This window comes from Balaenoptera acutorostrata, chromosome 2 (assembly GCF_949987535.1).
Source record: "Balaenoptera acutorostrata chromosome 2, mBalAcu1.1, whole genome shotgun sequence".
In the NCBI taxonomy this organism is placed as follows: Eukaryota; Metazoa; Chordata; class Mammalia; order Artiodactyla; family Balaenopteridae; genus Balaenoptera; species Balaenoptera acutorostrata.
The window spans coordinates 92,952,318-92,976,545 of record NC_080065.1 but is presented as its reverse complement, the minus strand read 5'-3'; the positions used below and the strand labels follow the sequence as shown (position 1 = coordinate 92,976,545).

Genomic DNA, 24,228 nt, shown 5'->3' with positions numbered 1-24,228 from the left:
TACATCAAAGTGATTCAGTTATATATACATACATATATCCATTCCTTTTCAGATTTTTTTCCCATATACGTCATTACAGAACATTGAGTAGAATTCCCTGAGCTATACAGTAGGTCCTTGTTGATTATCTGTTTTATAGATAGTAGTGTGTATCTGTTAATCCCAAACTCCTAATTTATCCCCCACCCCCGACCTTTCCCATTTGGTAACCATAAGTTTGTTTTCGAAGTCTGTGAGTCCATTTCTGTTTTGTAAATAAGTTCATTTGTATCATTTTTTTTAGATTCCACATATAAGTAATATCATATGATATTCGTCTTACTCTGTCGGAGTTACTGCAATTAGTATGACTATCTCTAGGTCCATCCATATTGCTGCAAATGGCATTATTTCACTCTTTTTTATCACTAATATTCCATTTATATATAATATTCCATTGTATATGCACCACGTCTTCTTTATACATTCCTCTGTCAATGGACATTTAGGTTGCTTCCATGTCCTGGCTATTGTAAATGGTGCTGAAATGAACATTGGGGTGCATGTATCTTTTGGAATTATGGTTTTCTCCAGATATATGCCCAGGAATGGGATTGCTGGAGGACATGGTAGTTCTATTTTTAGCTTTTTAAGGAACCTACATATTGTTCTCCATAGTGGCTGTACCAATTTACATTCCCACCAACAGTGTAGGAAGGTTCCCTTTTCTCGACACCCTCTCCAGCATTTATTGTTTGTAGACTTTTTGATGACAGCCATTCTGACTCGTGTTAGATGATACCTCATTGTAGTTTTGATTTGCATTTCTCTAATAATTAGCGATGTCAAGCATCTTTTCATGTGCCTGTTGGTCATCTGTAAGTCTTCTTTGGAGAAATGTCTATTTAGATCTTATGCCCATTTTTTGATTGGGTCGTTTGTTTTTTTGATATTAAGCTGCATGAGCTGTTTGTGTATTTTGGAGATTAATTCCTTGTCAGTTGCTTCATTTACGAATATTTTCCCCCGTTCTGCGGGTTGTCTTTTCATTTTGTTTATGTTTCCTTTGCTGTGCAAAAGCTTCTAAGTTTAATTAGGTCCCATTTGTTTGTTTTTATTTTCATTACTCTAGGAAGTGGATCCAAAAAGACCTTTCTGCGATTTATGTCAAAGAGCGTTCTGCCTGTGTTTTCCTCTGTTTTATAGTATCCGGCCTTACATTTAGATCTTTAATCCATTTTGAGTTTATTTTTGTGTATGGTGTTAAAGAATGTTCTAATGTCATTCTTCTAGATGTAGCTGTTCATTCTTTTAGATGTAGCTGCTAGTATTTGGTTGAGGATTTTTGTGTCTCTGTTCATTAGCGATATTGGCCTGTACTTCTCTTTCTTTGTGATATTTTTGTCTGGTTTTGGTAACAGGGTGATGGTGGCCTCATAGAATGAGCTTGGGAGTGTTCGTTCCTCTACAATTTTTTTGGAATAGTTTCAGAAGGATAGGTGTTAACTCTTCTCTAAATGTTTGATAGAATTCGCCTATGAAGCCATCTGGTCTTGGACTTTTGTTTGTAGGGAGTCTTTAAATCACAGTTTCAAGTTCAGTACTTGTGATTGGTCTGTTCATATTTTCTATTTATTCCTGGTTCAGTCTTGGAAGATTGTGCCTTTCTAAGAATTTGTCGATTTCTTCTAGGTTGTCCATTTTATTGGTGTATAGTTGCTTGTAGTAGCCTCTTATGATCCTTTGTATTTCTGTGGTGTCTGTTGTAACTTCTCCTTTATCATTTCTAATTTTATTGATTTGAGCTCGCTCTCTTTTTTTCTTGATGAGTCTAGCTAAAGGCTTATCAATTTTGTATATCATTTCAAAGAACCAGCTTTGCTTGTCTGTAAAGGTTTTAATTTCTCCATCAAATCTGAATGAGATCCTTGCTGGGTAGAGTAACCTTGGTTGTAGGTTTTTCTCCTTCATGACTTTAAGTATATCCTGCCACTCCTTTCTGGCTTGCAGAGTTTCTGCTGAAAGATCAGCTGTTAACCTTATGGGGATTCCCTTGTGTGTTATTTGTTGTTTTTCCCTTGCTGCTTTTAATATGTTTTCTTTATATTTAATTTTTGATAGTTTGATTAATATGTGTCTTGGCGTGTTTCTCCTTGGATTTATCCTATATGGGACTCTCTGTGCTTCCAGGACTTGATTAACTATTTCCTTTCCCATATTAGGGAAGTTTTCAACTATAATCTCTTCAAATATTTTCTCAGTCCCTTTCTTTTTCTCTTCTTCTTCTGACACCCCTATAATTCAAATGTTGTTGCATTTAATGTTGTCCCAGAGGTCTCTGAGACTGTCCTCAGTTCTTTTCATTCTTTTTTCTTTATTCTGTTCCGCAGCAGTGAATTCCACCATTCTGTCCTCCAGGTCACTTATCCGTTCTTCTGCCGCAGTTATTCTGCTATTGATCCCATCTAGAGTATTTTTAATTTCATTTATTGTGTTTTTCATCGTTGCTTGGTTCCTCTTTAGTTCTTCTACATCCTTGTTAAATGTTTCTTGCATTTTGTCTATTCTATTTCCAAGATTTTGGATCATCTTTACTATCATTATTCTGAATTCTTTTTCAGGTAGACTGCCTATTTCCTCTTCATTTGTTAGGTCTGGTGTGATTTGACCCTGCTCCTTCACCTGCTGTGTGGTTTTTTGTCTTCTCATTGTGCTTATCTTACTGTGTTTGGGGTCTCCTTTTCACAGGCTGCAGGTTCGTAGTTCCCGTTGTTTTTGGTATCTGTCCCCAGTGGCTAAGGTTGGTTCAGTGGGTTGTGTAGGCTTCCTGGTGGAGGGGACTAGTGCCTGAGTTCTGGTGGATGAGGTTGGATCTTGTCTTTCTGGTGGGCACATCCATGTCTGGTGGTGTGTTTTGGGGTGTCTGTGGCCTTATTATGATTTTAGGCAGCCTCTCTGCTAACGGATGTGGCTGTGTTCCTGTCTTGCTAGTTGTTTGGCATAGGGTGTCCAGCACTGTAGCTTGCTGGTCATTGAGTGAAGCTGGGTCTTGATGTTGAGATGGAGATCTCTGAGAGATTTTCGCCATTTGGTATTACGTGGAGCTGGGAGGTCTCTTGTGGACCATTGTCCTGAAGTTGGTTCTCACACCTCAGAGGCACAGCCCTTATGCCTGGCTGGAGCACCAAGAGCCTGTCATCCACATGGCTCAGAATAAAAGGGAGAAAAAATAGAAAGAAAGAAAGAAGATAAAATAAAATAAAATAAAATAAAGCTATTATAATAAAAAATAAGAAAAAAAATTTATTAAGAAAATTTTTTTTTAATTTTTAAAAATAAATTTATTAATTTTTTATAATAAAAAATAAGAAAAAATTACTAAGAAAAAATTTATTAATAAAAAATTTTTTAAATAAAAAATAAGGAAAAAATTATTAAGAAAAATTTATTAAGAAAAAATTTTTTTAAGTAAAAAAAAAAAACAAACAGACAGACCGAACCCTAGGACAAATGGTGAAAGCAAAGCTATACAGACAAAATCTCACCCAGAAGCATACACATATACAGTCACAAAAAAAGGAAAAGGGGAAAAATTAATATATCCTGCTCCCAAAGTCCACCTCCTGAATTTGGGATGATTCGTTGTCTATTCAGGTATTCAACAAATGCAGGTACATCAAGTTGTTTGTGGAGCTTTAATCCGCTGCTTCTGAGGCTGCTGGGAGAAATTTCCCTTTCTCTTCTTTGTTCGTACAGCTCCCGGGGTTCAGCTTTGGATTTGGACCCGCCTCTGCGTGTAGGTCGCCTGAGGGCGTCTGTTCTTCGCTCACACAGGACGGGGTTAAAGGAGCAGCTGCTTCGCGGGCTCTGGCTCACTCAGGCGGGGGTGCGGGGGTGGGGGGAGGGAAGGGTACGGATGCGGGGTGAGCCTGCGCCGGCAGAAGCCGGCATGACGTTGCAGCAGCCTGAGGCGCACCGTGCGTTCTCCCAGGGAAGTTGTCCCTGGGTCACGGGACCCTGGCAGTGGCGTGCTGCACAACCTCCCAAGAGGGGAGGTGTGGATAGTGACCTGTGCTCGCACAGGCTTCTTGGTGGCGGCAGCAGCAGCCTTAGCGTCTCCTGCCCGTCTCTGGGGTCCGCGCTGATAACCGTGGCTTGCGCCCATCTCTGGGGTCCGTGCTGATAGCCGCGGCTCATGCCCGTCTCTGGAGTTCGTTTAGGCGGCGCTCTGAATCCCCTCTCCTTGCGCACCATGAAACAAAGAGGCAAGAAAAAGTCTCTTGCCTCTTCGGCAGCTGCAGACTTTTTCCCGGACTCCCTCCCGGCTAGCACCGAAGCCTGAGCCTCAGCTCCCAGCCCCCGCCTGCCCCAGCGGGTGAGCAGACAAGCCTCTCGGGCTGGTGAGCGCTGCTCGGCGCCGAGCCTCTGTGCAGGAATCTCCCCATTATTCCCTCTGCTCCCCTGTTGCTGTGGGATCCGCGCTGATAGCCACGGCTCGCGCCCATCTCTGGAGCTCGTTTAGGCGGCGCTCTGAATCCCCCCTCCTTGCGCGCCGCGAAACAAAGAGGTAAGAAAAAGTCTCTTGCCTCTTCGGCAGCTGCAGACTTTTTCCCGGACTCCCTCCCGGCTAGCACCGAAGCCCGAGCCTCAGCTCCCAGCCCCCGCCCGCCCCGGCGGCTGAGCAGACAAGCCTCTCGGGCTGGTGAGTGCTACTCAGCACCGATCCTCCGTGAGGGAATCTCTCCACTTTGCCCTCCGCACCCCTGTGGCTGTGCTCTCCTCCTTGGCTCCGAAGCTTCCCTCCTCTGCCACCCGCAGTCTCTGCCCATGAAGGGGCTTCCTAGTGTGTGGAAACCTTTCCTCCTTCACAGCTTCCTCCCACTGGTGTAGGTCCCGTCCCTATTCTTTTGTCTCTGTTATTTCTTTTTTCTTTTGCCCTACCCAAGTACGTGGGGAGTTTCTTGCCTTTTGGGAGGTCTGACGTCTTCTGCCAGCGTTCAGTGGGTGTTCTGTAGGAGCAGTTCCACGTGTAGATGTATTTCTACTGTATCTGTGGGAAGGAAGGTGATCTCCGCATCTTACTCTTCTGCCATCTTGCCCCTCCCTCAAAGAACCAGCTTTTAGTTTCATTGATCTTTGCTGTTTTCTTTGTCTCTATTTTATGTATTTCTTTGCTGATTTTTATGATTTCTTTCCTTCTACTAACATTGGGTTTCATTTGTTCGTTCTCTAGTTGCTTTAGGTGTAAGTTTAGGTTGTTTATTTGAGATTTTTCTTGTTGCCTGAGTTAAGATTGTATTGCTATAAACTTCCCTCTTAGAACTGCTTTTGCTGTGTCCCATAGGTTTTTGGATCGTCGTGTTTTTGTTGTCATTTGTCTCTAGGTATTTTTTGATTTCCTCTTTGACTTCTTCAGTGATCCACTGGTTATTTAGTAACATATTGTTTAGCCTCCACATGTTTGTGTTTTTTACAGCTTTTTTCTTGTAGTTGATTTTTAGTCTCACAGTGTTGTGTTTGGAAAAGATGCTTGATTTCAATTTTCTTAAATTTACTGAGGCTTGATTTGTGACCCAAGATGTGATATGTTGTGGAGAATGTTCCGTGTGCACTTGAGAAGAAAGTGTAATCTGCTGCCTTTGGATGGAATGCTCTATAAATATCAATTAAGTCCATCTGGTCTAATGTGTCATTTAAGACCTGTGTTTCTTTACTGATTTTCTGTCTGGATGATTTGTCCACTGATGAAAGTGGGGTGTTAAAGTCCCCCATTATTATTGTGATACTGTTGACTTCTTTTATGACTGTTAGCATTTGCCTTATATATTGAGGTGCTCCTATGTTGGGTGCATATATATTTACAATTGTTGTATCTTCTTCTTGGATTGATCCCTTGATCATTATGTAGTGTCCTTTTTTGTCTCTTGTAACAGTCTTTATTTTAGTCTATTTTGTCTGATATGTGTATTGCTATTCCAGCTTTCTTTTGATTTCCATATGCATGGAATACTATCTTCCATTCCCTCACTTTCAGTCTGTACGTGTCCCCAGATCTGAAGTGGGTCTATTGTAGACAGCATATATATGGGTCTTGGTTTTGTATCCATTCATCCAGTCTGTGTCTTTTGGTTGGAGCATTTAATCCATTTACATTTAAGGTAATTATCAATATGTATGTTCTTATTGCCATGTTGTTAATTTTTGGGGATTTGTTTTTTTAGGTCTTTTTTTCTTACCTTCCTCTTTTGTTCTATTCTCTTGTGATTTGATGACTATCTTTATTTTTTTTTATTTTTTTATTTTTTTAAATTTATGGCTGTGTTGGGTCTTCGTTTCTGTGTGAGGGCTTTCTCCAGTTGTGGCAAGCGGGGGCCACTCTTCATCGCGGTGCGCAGGCCTCTCACTATCGTGGCCTCTCTTGTTGCGGAGCACAGGCTCCAGACACGCAGGCTCAGTAATTGTGGCTCATGGGCCCAGTTGCTCCGCGGCATGTGGGATCTTCCCAGACCAGGGCTCGAACCTGTGTCCCCTGCATTGGCAGGCAGATTCTCAACCACTGTGCCACCAGGGAAGCCCAGGTGACTATCTTTAGTGTTGTGTTTAGATTGCTTTTTCTTTTCTGTGTATCTATTGTAGACTTTTAGTCTGTGGTTCCGATGAGGTTTTGATATAGCAGTCTATATATGTACAAGATTGCTTTAAGTTGCTGGTCTCTTATTTTCAAATGCATTTCCAATATCCTGAATGTGTACTCTCCTATTCTCATGACTGCTGGTTTTGATATCTTATTTGCATGTGGACGATTTTCTACCTTTACTGCATGTTTGCCTTTACTGGTCAGTTTTCCCATTTGTAATCTTCTTGTTTCTAGTTGTGGCCTTTTCTTTTCCACCTAGAGAAGTTCCTTTAACATTTGTTGTAAAGTTGGTTTGGTGGTGCTGAATTTTCTTAGCTTTTGCTTGTTCGTAATGCTTCGATTTATCTGTCAAATCTGAATGAGAGGCTTGCTGGGCAGAATATTCTTGGTTGTAGGTTTTTCCCTTTTATCACTTTAAATATATCCTGCCACTCCCTCTGGCCTGCAGAGTTTCTGCTGAAAAACCAGCTGATAACCTTATGGGGATTTCCTTTTATGTTATTTGTTGCTTTTCTCATATTGCTTTTAACACATTATTGACTGGGGGATTTTTGCAGAAACTAACGTCTATGGTCAGGCAATTTGTTATGTAAGTGAATATTGAAACACCCACGTTTGAGTAAATATCAACAACTTTTTTTGCACTTAATGTATTTATTTGAAACTTTGTACATGTCTTACTAAGGTATTCTAATATTTCATTAGAGTGTGATAGGCAGTATAGCAGGCACCTCTGTGCAGGGGAACAGAACATCTATTACAAATATACTGTGTTTCACTGCACTTTCCCCTGTTAGAGCAGACGCTACACTTTCTGGTGGCATTTGTTTTTTTAGTCCTGTGGGTATTGTTTCCTCTAGAATATGTTCTTTTATTTTACCTGATAGTTGACAAGGTGGATCTTTGTGGGGGGCTCTTTTAGAAATGCCACAAGCAGGACCAGGTGCAGGACTACCACTGCATTTACTAGAATTGTCAGTTACCCATTCTCTAGCTACTGCTAACAAAACTTGCTTGTAAATCATTTTATTCTGTGCATTAAGGCTACAATAAATTTTAAACTCATTGAATAAACCACAACTACTCAAATAGAAACCCACTTTCTTATACCATTTTCGAGTTTTCCAGAGGATATTGAAGTTTGCCAGATATTGATCGGATCGATCAACTCCTTTCATATATTTATTATACTCTAATATACAAGTGGGTTTAGTTCTGATGGCCAGTCCTCCTGTCTTCCTTTCCTGTAGATGCTATGGTGGCGTCATGAAGAGTTGTCACCATGCAGACTAGCCTCTTGTCTTTCCATATAAGAAGAATCACTTCTCCCTTCCATAAGGATGTCATTTCTCCCCTCTGTAGGTTTTTAGATTTCTTCTTTAATTGGTTTGGTAGACCATGATTCTCTCTTATAGTCCCACAAACTCCGGTTTTATTTTTCAACAATATTTCAGATGTGGACACACTGTTGTAATAATTGTCTTTGTAAATATGGTGTCATGAACCAAGATAAGGTTGTAGGACTGATAATATTGTTTCTTGAAGTTTCTTTCCTTCACCCATGTAAATCTCAAGGTAGCATATATATCATTTCATTTTCGGTAACCATCCTGACCAAAATTCCATATTTTGTAAGTTTTCTGGGAATATAGGTTTTGAATCTGAGTCGTCCTCTCCACTCTATCATTGCCTCCTCAAGTGATAGCTCTTGTTTGGGTATATAAATCAATTGAAATTTTGGTAGAAAATAATACAAAAGAGGTTTAGCTTTTGAAGTTCTGTCTGCAGGAAGTGCAGTTTCTGAGTTATGGTTAAAGTGAAGAAATATCATTATTTGTTCGAACTTTCTTCTTGTCATAATCTTTGGAAAGACAGGTGTTTCAAGTAAGGGATCAGTCGACCAATATTCTTTCCAGTGTGACTTTCTTATTTGTCCCATCAAAATTATTAATCCAAGAAACTTCTTCATGTCACTACTGGTTACATCAGTCCATTTTAAATCCGTATCATAGTTTTTATATGATTTCCCATTCTGCTGGTGATACAAATTTGTTTGAGAAGTGACCAACTCAAAAAAGTCATTACCAAAAATTGTTATTTCACAAACACTTTGTGGGTTATTACAGTCAGCAATTACACCTGACACACCTGTAAAGTCTTCTAATTTTCATGAAATGTTGTCTTCAATCCACTCTTCTGTAGAAGCAAAGGAGCATTCTCCAGCACCGTGAGTTTCATTTTCACTTTCTGTATCAGAATCAATCATTAAGGTTTTTTGTCTTTTTGTTGGTCTAATATTCACATCGTGTGAATCAGAACTATATTCTGAAGAACTATCATCTTCTGAGACACTAGTATATATGTTGCTCAATCAGAGAAAGTATCTGCATAAAATTCACCAAAAAATTCTTTTTCACTCAAAATTTTGCGATGTGTCATTTTTGAAAATTTTATGGTAATAAACTTGTGTTTATAATATACACAAGGTTGGAACAAAAACCTAACAGAGCAAAATGTGAATGATAATGACATCATAAGCTGTCTAATGAACTGTTGATCAACTTTAAGCTCTAACAACTTTGCAAGTTGATATTAATTGTATCACTCTCTAAAAACGTATTGATATGTCTCTGGTCAATAATGTTCGGGTAACAAGAGACATATTAATATGTCTCCTGTCAATAAATTGTTAACATTTTCTCTTTGTTTTTAATTTTTGTTAATTTGATTAATATGTGTCTTGGCACGGTCCTCCTCAGGTTTACCCTGTATGGGATTTTTTGTGCTTCCTGGACTTGAGTGATTGTTTGTTTCCTTTCCCATGTTAGGGAAGTCTTTGGCTATTATCTCTTCAAATATTTTCTCAGGCCCTTCCTCTTTTCTCCTTCTGCAACCCCTATAATGTGAATGTTGGTGCATTTAATCTTGTCCCAGAGATCTCTTAGTTTGTCCTCATCTCTTTTCATTCTTTTTCCTTTATTCTGTTGTGTGGCAGTGATTTCCACCAATCTGTCTTCCAGCTGACTTATTCGTTCTTCTGCCTCATTTATTCTGCTACTGATTCCTTCTAGTATATTTTTCATTTCAGTTAGTTATTGTTCATCTCTGTTTGTTCTTTAAATCTTCTAGCTCTTTGTTAAACATTTTTTGTATCTTCTTGGTCTGTGCCTCCATTCTTTTTCTGAGATCTTGGATCATCTTTTTCAGGCAGACTGCCTATCTCCTCCTCACTTAGTTGTTCTTCTGGGGTTTTATCTTGTTCCTTCATCTGGAACATATTTCTCTGCTGTCTCATTTTTTCTAACTTTCTGTGTTTGTGGGCTTTGTTCTGCAGGCTGCAGGATTGTAGTTCTTCTTGCTTCTGATTTCTGACCCCTGGTGGGTGAGGTTGGTCCAAGGGCTTGTGCAGGCTTCCTGGTGCCTTCCCACTGGTGGGTGGAGCTGGATCTTGTCCCTCATCTCATTGTGGCTTCGTCTTTGTCTTTGGATGTAGAATATCTTTTTTGGTAGGTTCCAGTCTTTTTTTTGCTGATGGTTGTTCAGCAGTTAAGTTATGATTTTGGTGTTTTCATAACAGGAGGTGAGCTCAAGTCCTATTCTACTCTGCCATCTTGTCTTCAATCTCCCTAATATACTTTCATGTCACAAACCTCAGCTTCTTCCCTCCCACACCTGGTCTAGGTCCAGCCGGAAGGAAGCAGAAGTAGGAGGCTGAGGCGAGGCTTGGTGCCCTGGCCACGTGAAGGTGGCACTTACTAAATATTTTCTGATGCATGCTTTGTTACGAGCTGCAGCAAGGTGGGGACCATGATGAGGGGCAGCGGCCACACATGCATGGTGCCAGCTGGCATGGAGTCTCACAAGCTGCGCGCCCTTGCCTGCCTCTTGTGCATCTCCACTTTGAGGAGCAGGACTGAGGACACAGGGACACTGCATGATGCTTCCCTCCACTTTAAGATATTTTTATTCAAAACATACTATACCCATTCACCAACTCATGGCTCATATGCTGCTTCCCTTAATGAAAATGTCATTTTTAATTTCACTTAAAAGCACATTTTTAAAAAAAAATAAAATTCTTGAGCTCTTACTCATCTTGCTATGGCCCATTTCATCCCAACCACAGATAATACAAGCTGTATTTACTTCCAATTACAATGACACATAAAAATTCAAGTGAAAAAAATCCCTGCTGTTTTAAAATGTAACAACTCCCATCTCTCTCTTCCCACAAGATTTATACAAGTTCCAGAGACTGAGATGCTAAGAAACCATGTCAATTTTCAGAGTGAGAAACAACAGCATTCACTGACTTAATATTTAGGAACCTAACATTAGATGAGGTTATTGGACCAATTATAAGACATTCAAAAGAAATGGTCCAGAGCCACAGCAACATTTTTACTCTGGGTATAATTTGACTATTAAGATAGAAATAAATAATCTTTTTTTGGATAACAATAAAAACTTTCAGAGGTACAGTCATACTTAACAATGCTTGTAAGTATTATCCATCTTTTAAATCTAGCAATCTTCCATACAAAAATCTGATTAATAAGATCAGTGAATTAAGTTTGTGCTCATGTTCAAGTGTAAAGTCTGAACACTTACACATCCTTTTTTGTTGCTTCTCAGATGATTCTAACTGGAGCTCTGCTCTACCCCTGTAACTTTGCTTGTGAGTTTTGTGCTAATGGAGTCCATTTTTACCACCAAAAAGAAAAAAGTCTATTCTTACCATAATTAAGAGCTTCTGGTGCTGTCCATTTAATGGGAATCTGCTTTAAGCCAGAAGATGAATACACTCCACCATCCTCTTGACGAGACATTCCAAAGTCACTGATTTTCAGAACATTATTTTCACCTACCAGACAGTTTCTTGCAGCAAGATCCCTAGGTTACAATAAGACATAGAAAACACCTATTAAAACAAATTGAAAGCCGCTTTCACACTTACGACTTCCATGCTTTGCAATTTTACATTTGCAGTGTATTCATAATGAGGTTAAGAATGCTTGCAATTTACCAGTCTTTCCCATCTTTTCTGTCATAGGTAAAAATCATCCACAAGAACATTTGCATATGGAACAGGCCACATGCTAATCTCTAGGCACCACATATATTATTTCTATTTAAATAGAAAGACACTGATTCTAGGGTTAAGAGAGAAAAATCACAGAGGAGAGACTAAGCAGACTTGGCATTATTTCTCCTTTGACTGGCTTTCCTAGAGCAGCACTAACAGAACTTTCTGTGACAATGGCAAATGCTGTCTGGCATGACATGTGCTGCCCAGTAGGTAGCCATTGGCCACGTGAGACTATTGAACATGTGCAATGTGGCTGGTGTGATGGGAAACTGAAATTTTAAATTTTCTTTACTTTCAGTTAGTTAATTTAATTTAAATAGCTGCATGTGGCTTGTAGCTGCTAAGTAGCCTTTGGCAGTGTAGCCCTAGAATTTCCCAAAGGTTGGAGAGTGGCTGAGGTGCCAGAGAGTCCGGCGACTCTTTTTTTTTTTTTTTGCATCTGGGATGTGCAAAACCCTATGTGATGATCTGCCCTGCCTCTCTCTCTCTCAACTTGTCTTGTTCCAGTCTGTCCATAATTTGCTATATTCCAGCCATATTCAGCTTCTTTTTGTCCCCAAACATAGGACAAATCCCCTCAACATGGCAAGCTTATTTCTACTGTAGGGCTTTGCACTTAGCTATTCCCTTTGCCTGTAGTGCTCTCTTTCTAGGCTTTTGCATAGCTGGCTCCTCTTCATTCATTCTTAGCTCAAACTGCTATACTTCCGAACCTCCCCTGCAGCTAGCTGTGGCCGTAATCTAAATACTGGCCAGTGAGATATAAGCAGAAGAGTTGTCTAGAATTTTTAGGAAGTTTCTTTAAAAGAAAGGGGAAGTACCATTACATTTCTCTCCTCAGAGAACTCTATCTTGACCACCCTTAACTAAGAGGAAAGACAGCAGTGAACAAAACAGACCAAGTACTCTCATTCTAGTGGGGAAGACATTCAATAATCACATTCATATATGTACATATAAATGTTTATATACAGAAAATATAGATAAAAAGTATATGAGCATGCACACACACAAAGAACATCAGATAATAGGTCAAATGATGTTGAGTGTTAAGAAGAAAAAGAGTTGTATAAAGGGAAAAAGATTTACAAGTGGGAATCCTATTTTAGAAAGGTTGTTAGGAGAGGTCTCTTTTTGACAGTGTGATATTTGATCAAAGACCTGAAGGAAGTTAAGGAACAAGCCATGAGGATATCTAGGTGAAGAGTGGTCAAGGTAGAAGGGATAGTAGATACAAAGGCCCTAAAATTGGTTCATGCTTGGTATATTCAAGGAACATCAAGGAAGCCAGCAGAGCTGGAAGGGAATGAGTGAGGGAGAGAATAGCAGATTTAATCAGAGTTAGCCAGGACCAAATAATATATGGCCTTTTAATAGTAGGCTCCTTGGCTTTTATTCAGCTAGGAGGTAACCAGAGAGTTCTGCACACAGGAATGACATAATGTGACTTATTTTTTGAAGGATTATATGTTACTATGTGGAGAATGGACTGGCAAAACCAGAGAGACCAGTAAGCAGACTATTTCAGAAGTCTAGGAGAGGTGACGATAGCCTACACTAAGATGAAAGTGGTGGAGGTGGTCAGCAGCTACCAGATTCAGAATGTATTTTGTAAGTATCAATACAATCAGTAGGGTTTGCTGGTAGACTGGATGTGGAGTAGGAGAGAAGAAGAGTCATGGATGACCCAAGATATTTTGGCCTAAGCAACTGGAAGATTGGAGCTAACAGTGAAATGGGGAACTGGGGGAAGAACAAGATTCACAGAGTGTGGCAGAGACAGCCAGTTGCCCCCTAATGTCCATTTCCTCTTCTGTTATAGTAAAAGTGCTCCATAATTTCAAGGATTGAAGAAAGAAGGGCTGAGAAGGAGCAGCAAGTGAGGCAGGAGGGAAACCAACAGAGGGGCTGGTGTCCTGGAAGCCAAGTGAGGAAAGCTTTTTAAGGGGGAATAGAAATTAACTGACATCTACTGCTGAGAAGACAAGAAAGATGAGGACTATGAACTGGCCATTAGATTTGACAACATGGAATTTAATGAGACACTGACAAGAGCAATCTCAGAGGAGTGGTGGGTACAATAGCATGACTGGAGTATGTTCAAAGAGAATGAGAAAAAGAAGTGGAGATAGTGAGTTTAGATGCTCTTCTGAGTAAATTTGCTATTAAGGGGTACAGAGAAATGGGGAGGCAACTAGAGGGGGTTTCAGGTCAAAGGAGTTTTTCCCCTAATATGGGGGCTATTACATGTATTTATGCAGACAGGAATAATACTGTATAGAGGGTAAAACTAATGCAGGAAGGGAAAGGTGACAATGGCAGGTGTGAAGCCCTTGAAAAGATGTGATGGTATCCATCTGTGCTCTTCAGAGCTGTATCCCCAATGCCCAGAATAGTACTTGGCACATAGTAGGTGCTCAATAAATGTTTGTTGAATGAATACATATATATATTGTCTTATCCTAGCAGTGATCCCTGCTGAAGGCAGGTCGTCTATTCTAAGCTTTCTTTTGTAATTCTTTTCCCCTGAGGAACAATCAACAACTTGTTTCTCTTTCAGCTGAGATTGTTTTACATATTTACCTTTGAAATGCACCTCTATATGTCAAACATGACTCAAGGCTTCTAAAAAATAAAGTCTAATTTATAGGATTGGTCTTGTAACATAGGAAGTACCTTGAGCAACTGACTTATATCAGAAGTTGACTGGTAATGATGATATTTCCTCAGGGAGTTAAATTAGCCTTTTATGTTTTAGTAGGAACCTTGGGCGATAGTACCTAAACACATTCAGAAAGGAATGTGACATTTTCTACCTTACTAATTTGCTAAGATTGGCTTTATTCATCAGATCCAAGTTTCACAATGGAGAACCTTAGAAGAAGCCCAAGGTTAAAATTAAATCTTTGACTTGCTTCCCAGCACCCACTGGAAGAGTGAGGAACTCTGGTTTGTTGCTAGACAAAGTGAGTGATAGTGAAATGCTGGTCCATCTTAATCTGTAGGAAGGAACTGTTATATGTGCTCAGGAACACCAAGTCCTACCTATGGCAGAGATGGCCAGAATAAACAATAGCTTTGCCACTTATTTGAGTGGCCTTGGTTAATCTTCATTTTAGGCATCTATAAAACACAACCTAGCAGGGTTAAATGGGCTAATGGTTGTAAAGTGCTAGTATGCAATATATGATTCAAAATAAGTCTTAAACAAGCTATTGCTGCTGCTGCTACTACTACTACTACAAGAGGACCTGCAACAGTGAGATAGAGTTTGTGACCTGCAGTATTTGCAGATGATATGATTTTTATTTTTACACAGAAAATCTCAAGGAATTTATGTAACAAGAACTAATAAACAAATTCAGCAAAGTTGCAAGGTAAAAGGTTAATATTAAAAAATATTCTTGCATGATAGCAGCAAACAATTGGAAAATAAAATAAATTCCATTTACAGTAATGCCAATAAAACAAATACCTAAAAATAAGACAATCAAGCTTTTTACACTCACAACTATAAAACTTTTGACTGAGAAAAAAATAATAAATAAAAGGAAAGACAGTCCATGCTCATGAAGTAGAAGTCAATATTGCTAAGATGGCCAAATTAATCTATAGATTTAATGCAATCTCAGTCATTCTAGCAGACATCTTTGTAAAATTAGACAAGCTCATTTTAAAGGCCATATATGACAAACCCACAGCTAACATCATTCTCAATGGTGAAAAACTGAAAGCATTTCCTCTAAGATCAGGAACAAGACAAGGATGTCCACTCTTGCCACCTTTATTCAACATAGTTTTGGAAGTTTTAGGCACAGCAATCAGAGAAGAGAAAGAAATAAAAGGAATCCGAATCATAAAAGAAGAACTAAAACTGTCACTGTTTGCAGGTGACTGACATGATACTATACATAGAAAATCCTAAAGACACTACCAGAAAACTACTAGAATTCATCAATGAGTTTGATAAAGTTGCAGATACAAAATTAATACACAGAAATCTCTTGCATTCCTATACACTAACAAACAACGAAAGATCAGAAAGAGAAATTAAGGAAACAATCCCATTTACTGTCATATCAAAAAGAATAAAATACCTAGCAATAAACATACCTAAGGAGGCAAAAGACCTGTACTCAGACAACAATAAGATGCTGATGAAAGAAATCAAAGATGACACAAATAGATGGAGAGATATACCATATTCTAGGATTGGAGGAATCAATATTGTTAAAATGAATATACCACCCAAGGTAATGTACAGATTCAATGCAATCCCTATCAAATTACCAATGGCATTTTTCACAGAACTAGAACAAAAAATTTTACAATTTGTATGGAAACACAAAAGACCCCGAATAGCCAAAGCAATCCTGAGAAAGAAAAGTGGAGCTGAAGGAATCAGGCTCCCTGACTTCAGACTATACTACAAAGCTACAGTTTGGTACTGGCACAAAAACAGAAATACAGATCAATGGAACAGGATAGAAAGCCCAGAAATAAACTCATGCACCTATGGTCAACTAATCTATGACAAAGAAGGCAAGAATATACAATGGAGAAAAGACAGTCTCTTCAATAAGTGGTGCTGGGAAAACTGGACAGCTACATGTAAAAGAATGAAATTAGAACACTCTCTAACAAACACCATACACAAAAATGAACTCAAAATGGATTAAGGACCTAAATATAAGACCAGATACTATAAAACTCTTAGAGGAAAACATAGGCAGAACATTCTCTGACATAAATCACAGCAAGATCTTTTTTGACCCACCTCCTAGAGTAATTGAAATAAAAACAAAAATAAACAAATGGGACCTAATGAAACTGAAAAGCTTTTGCATGGCAAAGGAAACAGTAAAACGAAAAGAGAACCCACAGAATGGGAGAAAATATTTGCAAACGAAGCGACAAGGGATTAATCTCCAAAATATACAAATAGCTCACGCAGCTCGATACTTAAAAAAACCAAACAACCCAGTCAAAAAATGGGCAGAAAGCTGGTTTGGGGGTGCTGAATTCCCTTAGCTTTTGCTTGTCTGTAAAGCTTTTGATTTCTCCGTCGAATCTGAATGAGACCCTTGCTGGGGAGAGTATTCTTGGCTGTAGGTTTTTTCCCTTTTGTATATGTATAACTGATTCACTTTGCCATACAGCAGAAACTAACACAACATTGTAAATCAACTATACTCCAATAAAAAATAATTTTAAAAAAGGGTGGAAGTTCTAAATAGACATTTCTCCAAGGAAGACATACAGATGGCCAGGATGCACACTGAAAGATGCTCAACATCACTAATTATTAGAGAAATGCAAATCAAAACTACAATGAGGTATCACCTCATACCAGTCAGAATGGCCATCATCAAAAAGTCTATAAGCAATAAATGCTGGAGAGGGTGTGGAGAAAAGGGAACCCTCCTACACTGTAATGGGAATGTAAATTGGTATACCCACTATGGAGAACAGTATGAAGGTTCCTCAGAAAACTAAAAATAGAGCTACCATATGATCCAGCAATCCCACTCCTGGGCATATATCCAGAGAAAACTGCAATTTAAAAAGATACATGCACCCCTATGTTCATTTCAGCACTATTTACAATAGCCAAGACACGGAAGCAACCTAAATGTCCATTGACAGAGGAATGGATAAAGAAGATGTGGTACATATATACAATGGAATAGTACTCAGCCATAAACAAAAATGAAATAATGCCATTTGCAGCAACATGGATGGACCCAGAGATTGTCATTCTGACTGAAGTCAGTCAGATAAAGACAAATATCACATAATATCACTTATCTGTGGAATCTTAAAAAAAAAATGGTACAAATGAACTTATTTACAAAACAGAAATAGAGTCATAGTTGTAGAAAACAAACTTATGGTTACCAGGGGAGAAAGGGGCAGGGGAGGGATACTGTGAGAGACTGGGAGATTGGGACTGTAATATACACACTACTATATATAAAATAGATAACTAATAAGGACCTACTGTATAGCACAGGGAACGCTCCTCAATACTTGTAATGACCTATATGGGAAAAGAATCTAAAAAAGTGTGGCTATATGTATGTGTATAACTGATTCACTTTGCTGTACACCTGAAACTAACACAACATTGTAAATCAACTGTACTGCAATAAAAAATTTTTAAAAAATGGACATGGAAATGTAAAGGCTCTAGAATAAAGTAATTTTAAGAAAGAAGTATAAAGTTGAATGACTTACCTAACCTGATGTTAAATCTCACTATAAAGCTACTGTTATTAATACAGTTAAGTAAAGGAAAATAAGATATTATAGATCAGTGGAACAGAATAGAGGGTCCAGAAATAGATCACATACGTATGGTCAACTGATTGTGACAGAAGTACAATGCACTGCAGGGCACACCTCCCAATCTTATTCAGTCAACTGGCTGACACCTCCTCAGAGCCAAATGCCATTACTCTTGGTCGGAATGAGCTTTTATTCAGTGCAGCATTTTAGTCATTTACAGGATTGCAGTGTTAGTACCTTCCTCAGAATAATACCTAAGCTTTACAACTACATACACTTACTGTTGTAACTATCTTCACTGCAGCGCCAGCTTAGTGTTTGTCCTCTGAAATGACGATTACAGTTCTATGAGGGACCAAACTAAAACTAATGTAGCCGTATCTTCAATTCAATGTAAATAACATTTCAGTTAAGATTTACAGAAAACTGGGGTTTCCCTGGTGGCGCAGTGGTTGAGAATCTGCCTGCCAATGCAGGGGACACGGGTTCAAGCCCTGGCCTGGGAAGATCCCACATGCCACGGAGCAACTAAGCCCGTGCGCCACAACTACTGAGCCTGCACTCTAGAGCCCGTGAGCCACAACTACTGAGCCCATGTGCCGCAACTACGGAAGCCCACGCGCCTACAGCCCGTGCTCCACAACGAGAGAAGCCACTGCAATGAGAAGCCCGCGCACTGCAACGAAGAGTAGCCCCCGCTCTCCGCAACTAGAGAAAGCCCGTGCGCAGCAACGAACACCCAACACAGCCAAAAATAAATAAAATAAATAAATTTATTAAGAAAAAGGTGTATAAAAAAAAAAAGATTTACAGAAAACTTTACTTTCTTTGGGTGGCAGTAAGTTCAAGTGCATGGAAATGATATCTTTTGGGCATACTCTATGAATTAAAAGCTTAGGCCTTCAGGCAGTAAGCATGCCCTGCATACTCACAGTTTGCCTAGTGTGCTAAAAAGAATTAAAGGAGATAGGAACGACAGATATGGTCTCTGGGCTGAGAGGCTGACAATCTAATTTGGGAGATAAGGTAGACACACACCTCTGCCCCTTCTCGCCTCTCCATTCCTTTCTTTATTAAGCTCACGGTTGCCCAGCCCCGGGACAGACACTCTTGGAGACCGCTCATGCTCCCTGCCTCTTCACACATGAAACTGCCAGAGAACAAGTCAGTATGAGCCAGTGTGTTACCAACTGCAAATCCTACAGGAATTCAGAGATGAGAAGTCTCATAACAGGCTGGTATGGTCATTCACAGGAGGTATCGGAGATAGCTGTATCTCACCATGTGCAGAGGAATATCACAGTGAACGCTGCTGGCAGCTGAAAGGATATGGAAATGTTCCACTTATGTCTGCTGAGTAATCTTATTTGAAAACTCCAACTTCTGAGTGTATACCAGGGATGTCTTACAAGTTGTACATAATATGAGACTATTTATGAGGCTAATTAAGGATAAAATGAGAACAGAACAGTTACAGGAAATCCAACGCCAGCAGGCCATGGAGATGAGCACATTTTCTTTGTTCTCTGGAAAGTACAGCAGTGCGCATCTAGCTCTGTGGTGATGTTGCCTCTCAGGGCAAATACTATGGTAAACCAGGAACAACCAGGAGGTTGGGCCAATGTTCTCCTTTGCCGGCTTCTTTATCCCAAACGTCACTTACTACTTGCAGCTAAGATTCTCCCAAGTCAAGATTTATCCCTCACATAGGAAAGGAGTTAGAGAAGTATTTGCTTCTTTTCCCACTGGGTCTGGATAATACTGAGCCACAAGTAACTATCAGCACTTAGGAGGAGAAAACCTCTTTAAGGCCCTGAGATTTCCTCATTCTAACACATGGCATAAAGCCAACAACCCAGGGATGGGGGAGAAATGAAGCAGACTTCATCTGCCTTATTATGTTCTGCTAAAGAACAGAATTCTCATATCTTATTACTGCACAACATCTATAACTGATAGTGGAAGCACATTTTGGGGGCATTTAGAGGAGTAGTTAAAAGCAGCAATTTTGAAATATGACATCATTTACTAGCTCTTGGACCCTTAGAAGTTTACTTATGCTTAGCCTCAGTTTTCTCATCTGTAAAGTAGGAATAATAATAGTATCTACCCAAGATTGTTGTGAAAATTACGTAAACTGTGTAGCACAGTAATTGGAAAATAGCCACACAGATATAAAACTTCACATTTACCACAGTAAAACTTGAATTTTAGCCACAGAAGCCATGTGTTGGAGAATCACTGCCTTTTCCCCGCTTCTAATTGGAATATTTGACTATTTTTCTATTTATATAAATATAAAAGCCGTTCAATTTAGTGCTCCTAACAACGATTTATATAGTATTTACTACTTGTCAGGCATGTAAGCTCCTTTCATAAACATCACTTAATTATTCTAATTAACTGTATTTTTGATCTTCATTTTTATAGATGATGAAACTTAAGCCCAGAGAGTGAAGTGACTGCCTAAGGTTACACGGCCCACAAAGGGGTGAGGTGGGGAGAAGCAGGAATTGGACCCCAGCAGCCCAGCCTCAGAGTCTGACATTTTAGCCACCTGTTATCATGCCTCTCAACACATTTTGTAATTCTCTTTCAGAATGTAATCCAATTACATACCACTTAATCTACAGCCAATGGCTACAATTTCTGAATTTTAAACAACAAAAGGGTTAAAATTGGTTACCTTTAAGAAAAGAAGTGACACTTCAAACTCTCTCCCCTCTCAAAAGTGAAAAAAAAACCCCAAAATAATCTATATAATAAGCACATGAAAAACCCATTTTCTGAAGAAGCCAAGAGTCACTAATTGCTTTAAAACAATATACATGATTGTTTTGATGGAAAGAGAGTAGGATTGCCTGTTTCTTGTTGGAAAATTTTGTACATGATAACAGAAATAGAACTATAAACCGTCTGACAGAGCACACCAGGAAGTGGAGGTGGGGCAAGATGGAGTGTCTTTGGCAACAGAGCTGGCACCTAGGGGACGGTTTTATACCAGCCGATACTAAAGCCACTATTTAGCTGACAGTGATGGGATCAGAAATTAGACAAAAAAGAGATGACCAGCCAGATCCTTCTTCCAATCACACGTTGCTTATTTCCACTTCAGAATCTACCTTATCTTTCCTTTGAATAAAGTACATGTAAATGTGAAAATCTCTCTCCATTTCTTGTTTTCAGTTGCACCTGTGACTTCACTCCCAGTTTTCCACTGGTCCCATTGTTCCTCACCACCTCTCTCTCTTCCCTTCGCAACTTCCTCCATCACACTTCATACCTCTCGCTTGGTGAGCTCTGTGCCCAGTGTTAATGGGGCACTTATTTCTAAAGGCACAGGCCCCAAAGGAAGCCTCAGCTTCCTTTCCCTGTGAAAATTAGCCCCATTATTAAACTGTGCTTTTCCTGTTCCTTTGAAAAATTGTTGAGTGTCACAGAATTCTGGGAGGTTGGAAGGAAAGTGCTGCTTCTGTGAATGCAGTAGCAGACCATGTGTGGAGGGAAGGTCAGAGTGTAATTTATACCTTTTTGCTAAGGGCTGGCCCAGTGCCCTGTGGGTTTATATGGTGAGAGTCAATGGGCTCCTGAAATCCCTGTCCTGCTTCCCGCCAGGACACTTAGATTCCTCAAGATCTGAGTCTCTTCATTTACTTAAAGCCTCTGCAAAAATGCGAATATGTTACCTGTGGGGAGGGAGGCATGTATTACCTTTTACTCACATTTTGCCATAAATTATTCCAAGAGATAATTGAATAGACATCATACAAAATCTTAAGGATGATAGGGCAGGCATGTTCTGACAGTGAGAAGAAAGAAGAGAAAAGGTAAAATCGAGTAACAAGAACTGGCTGAGGAGAGCCGGCCTGGGCAGGGTGTACAGCGGGCTCTTAGGGGAAAGTCAATCCGGACACTGGGTGAATATATGAGTGTGATGGGGCTTTGGGTGTGGGCAAAATGCAGCTACAACTTCTAAAAAAGCTGTCTAGGGCTAGCTCTAGTGTATTTATTCTAAACCAGGTGACTCTCTTTCTCAACAGCAAAGGAAGATCACCACTGGAGGCTTAGCTGCCTCAACCACTGAATCTACTTACACTGGAGTAATGCTCCACTGGGCTGCATTCTGCGGAGAAACAGAGGCCTTTGGTGATCTCCTCTAATGAGGCTGCTGCCTGATGGCTGGGGCACGAAACAATTAAGTCCTTGCCTGACAGAGCTGGCTGCATGAGAACCACTTATGGAAGCTCCTGGAAGTCATCTGCCTTTACTTAAAATGGACATGTTCAGCACATATAGAAGTGCTTACTTCTTTTGGCTCTTTCATCTCCTTCCCTTGGGCAACAAGCGAATTCCAGCTGGCCATGCACAAGTAAAGACTCCACGTATTCTTTTTTTTTTTTTTTTTTTTTGTGGTCCACGTATTCTTTTATTTAGCTTGTAAATCAATTCCTGGATAGTTAGGTAAAGAAAGGGAACTCATACTAAATATGGATATTGAAAAAAATTCAGAACCAAACACGTAGTGATAATACTTGCTTCAGTCCTCAATTTACCTGAAAAACCCAAGGGAAACTTTCTTTGTATTTAACTACTGGGATTAACCTGGATGGTTTATAGTTTTATAAAGCTCTATTTGTATGGTCAGAAATAAATATCTCTCATTCACCATTTTCTGCTATCACCTGAGGGCCACGTTGTGAAATTAGATACCAAATACCTAGAGACCACTACGGATTTTAAATAAATATTGATCTAATGTTGAATCTATTAATAAAAAGATTCTGGCCAATAGGAACTGGGGCATGGTGGGCGGGGAGGAGAACAAATTAAAAAACATTGATGGCTAGTAAATGTTTAAATCTCTTTAGTTCACAGAAATGTATCAAATCCCAATGGGTAATTCAGCAACAACACAGAGCTGTCTTAAGCATGCACATTAAAGGCCAACAGCTGTCTTGAGGCTGCAATAAAATGCGTTGCAAGGACTTGCCTCCAAAGTTAGCCTCAGTACTAATGGCAAGAGCCTCTACTCCTAAAAGACTTCTGGAAGGGAGATTTAGAAAATATCCAACCACTCCTATTCTGAGAGTATGAGAAATGAGAACAAAAGCCACTTGCCTGGGTGACTAATGATACAACCTACAATGTTACACTTGGATGCAGTAAGTTACTCTGAGCAACAGGTAGAAAAAAGTGACAAAATCACGCCTTACTAAAGAGTCATCAAGATAATAGCAACCATTTGTTGAGTGTTTTATATGTGTCAGGTACAGTGTTAGATCTTTTTCAAATAACTGATTTTCGATTAATACTCAACTTCATGCATACTAATCTGAACATTAGATACATTTCAGATTTTTCCAGAAGCAATAATGAAAACATCTCCACTGTTGGGAGTTCTGGACAAGGGGTTGGAGACTTGAGTTCTCACCAGTGTTTTCCTTAATAAGATGTGTAAACGAGTACATCACACATCATTTTCCTGGACCTTGGAAATGAGAGCACCAGTTCTTGACTTTTTTTGAGCATAAGGGCTCCCGCATAATATCCAACAGTTTTATGATTCCTTTGTACCACATCTACCCTGATGTGAGAGGTGTATGTTTTATAATGGCTGACAGAGAAAATACAATATAATGGAAAGGCTACTAGGGATTGAAAGATGTTTTGAAACAAATTTGTATTCTATTAATCACAACAGTAAAATAGTACTGCATATAGTTATATACAAATATATTATTCTGTCTCAAACAATGCTTGATGTACACTTGGAACACTTGCAATAAGTTGGAGGAACCAGTGGTCCATGGTCCACCACTTGGTGGCCAGCACATGGTCCTTTCAACATTCTGTAAGCTCTACGTTAAAGGCATTGTCTTACTGTAACTGGCTGGATGAATCTAGACACACAGTGATGCTAGATGATCCTGGTGAAGAGTTTTCCACCTTTCCATTGCAAGAGTGAATGCCAACAGCTGATGGATGGAAGTAAAGCTGGGAGGGTAAGTTACAAGTTACAAGCTACGACCAAGCAAATACATTTCTCAACCCTGTAAGAATAAGAGTGACAATTTATTTAGTACCTAGTATGTGTCAGGCATGATACCAGGAGCTTAACCTGTTATCCCTAACCCCTATTTTAAGTGTAAGTATCTCTATTATACCGATAAAGAAACTGAGGCTCAGAGATTAAATAACTTGCTCAAGAAAATATAGCTGATAAGTGGCTGAGTAT

General features: G+C 39.5%; 1 protein-coding gene across 5 annotated transcripts in view; it reads right to left on the bottom strand.

The window, feature by feature from the left end:
• Window positions 1–24,228, bottom strand: part of FER (FER tyrosine kinase) — a 467,575-nt gene that overhangs the window by 24,206 nt on the left and 419,141 nt on the right. For all 5 annotated transcript variants that reach the window (XM_057540547.1, XM_057540548.1, XM_007192081.3 and 2 more), the window contains one exon: window positions 11,355–11,509. In XM_057540547.1, the coding sequence (XP_057396530.1) occupies window positions 11,355–11,509 (155 nt within the window). The remainder of the gene's footprint in view (window positions 1–11,354; window positions 11,510–24,228) is intronic.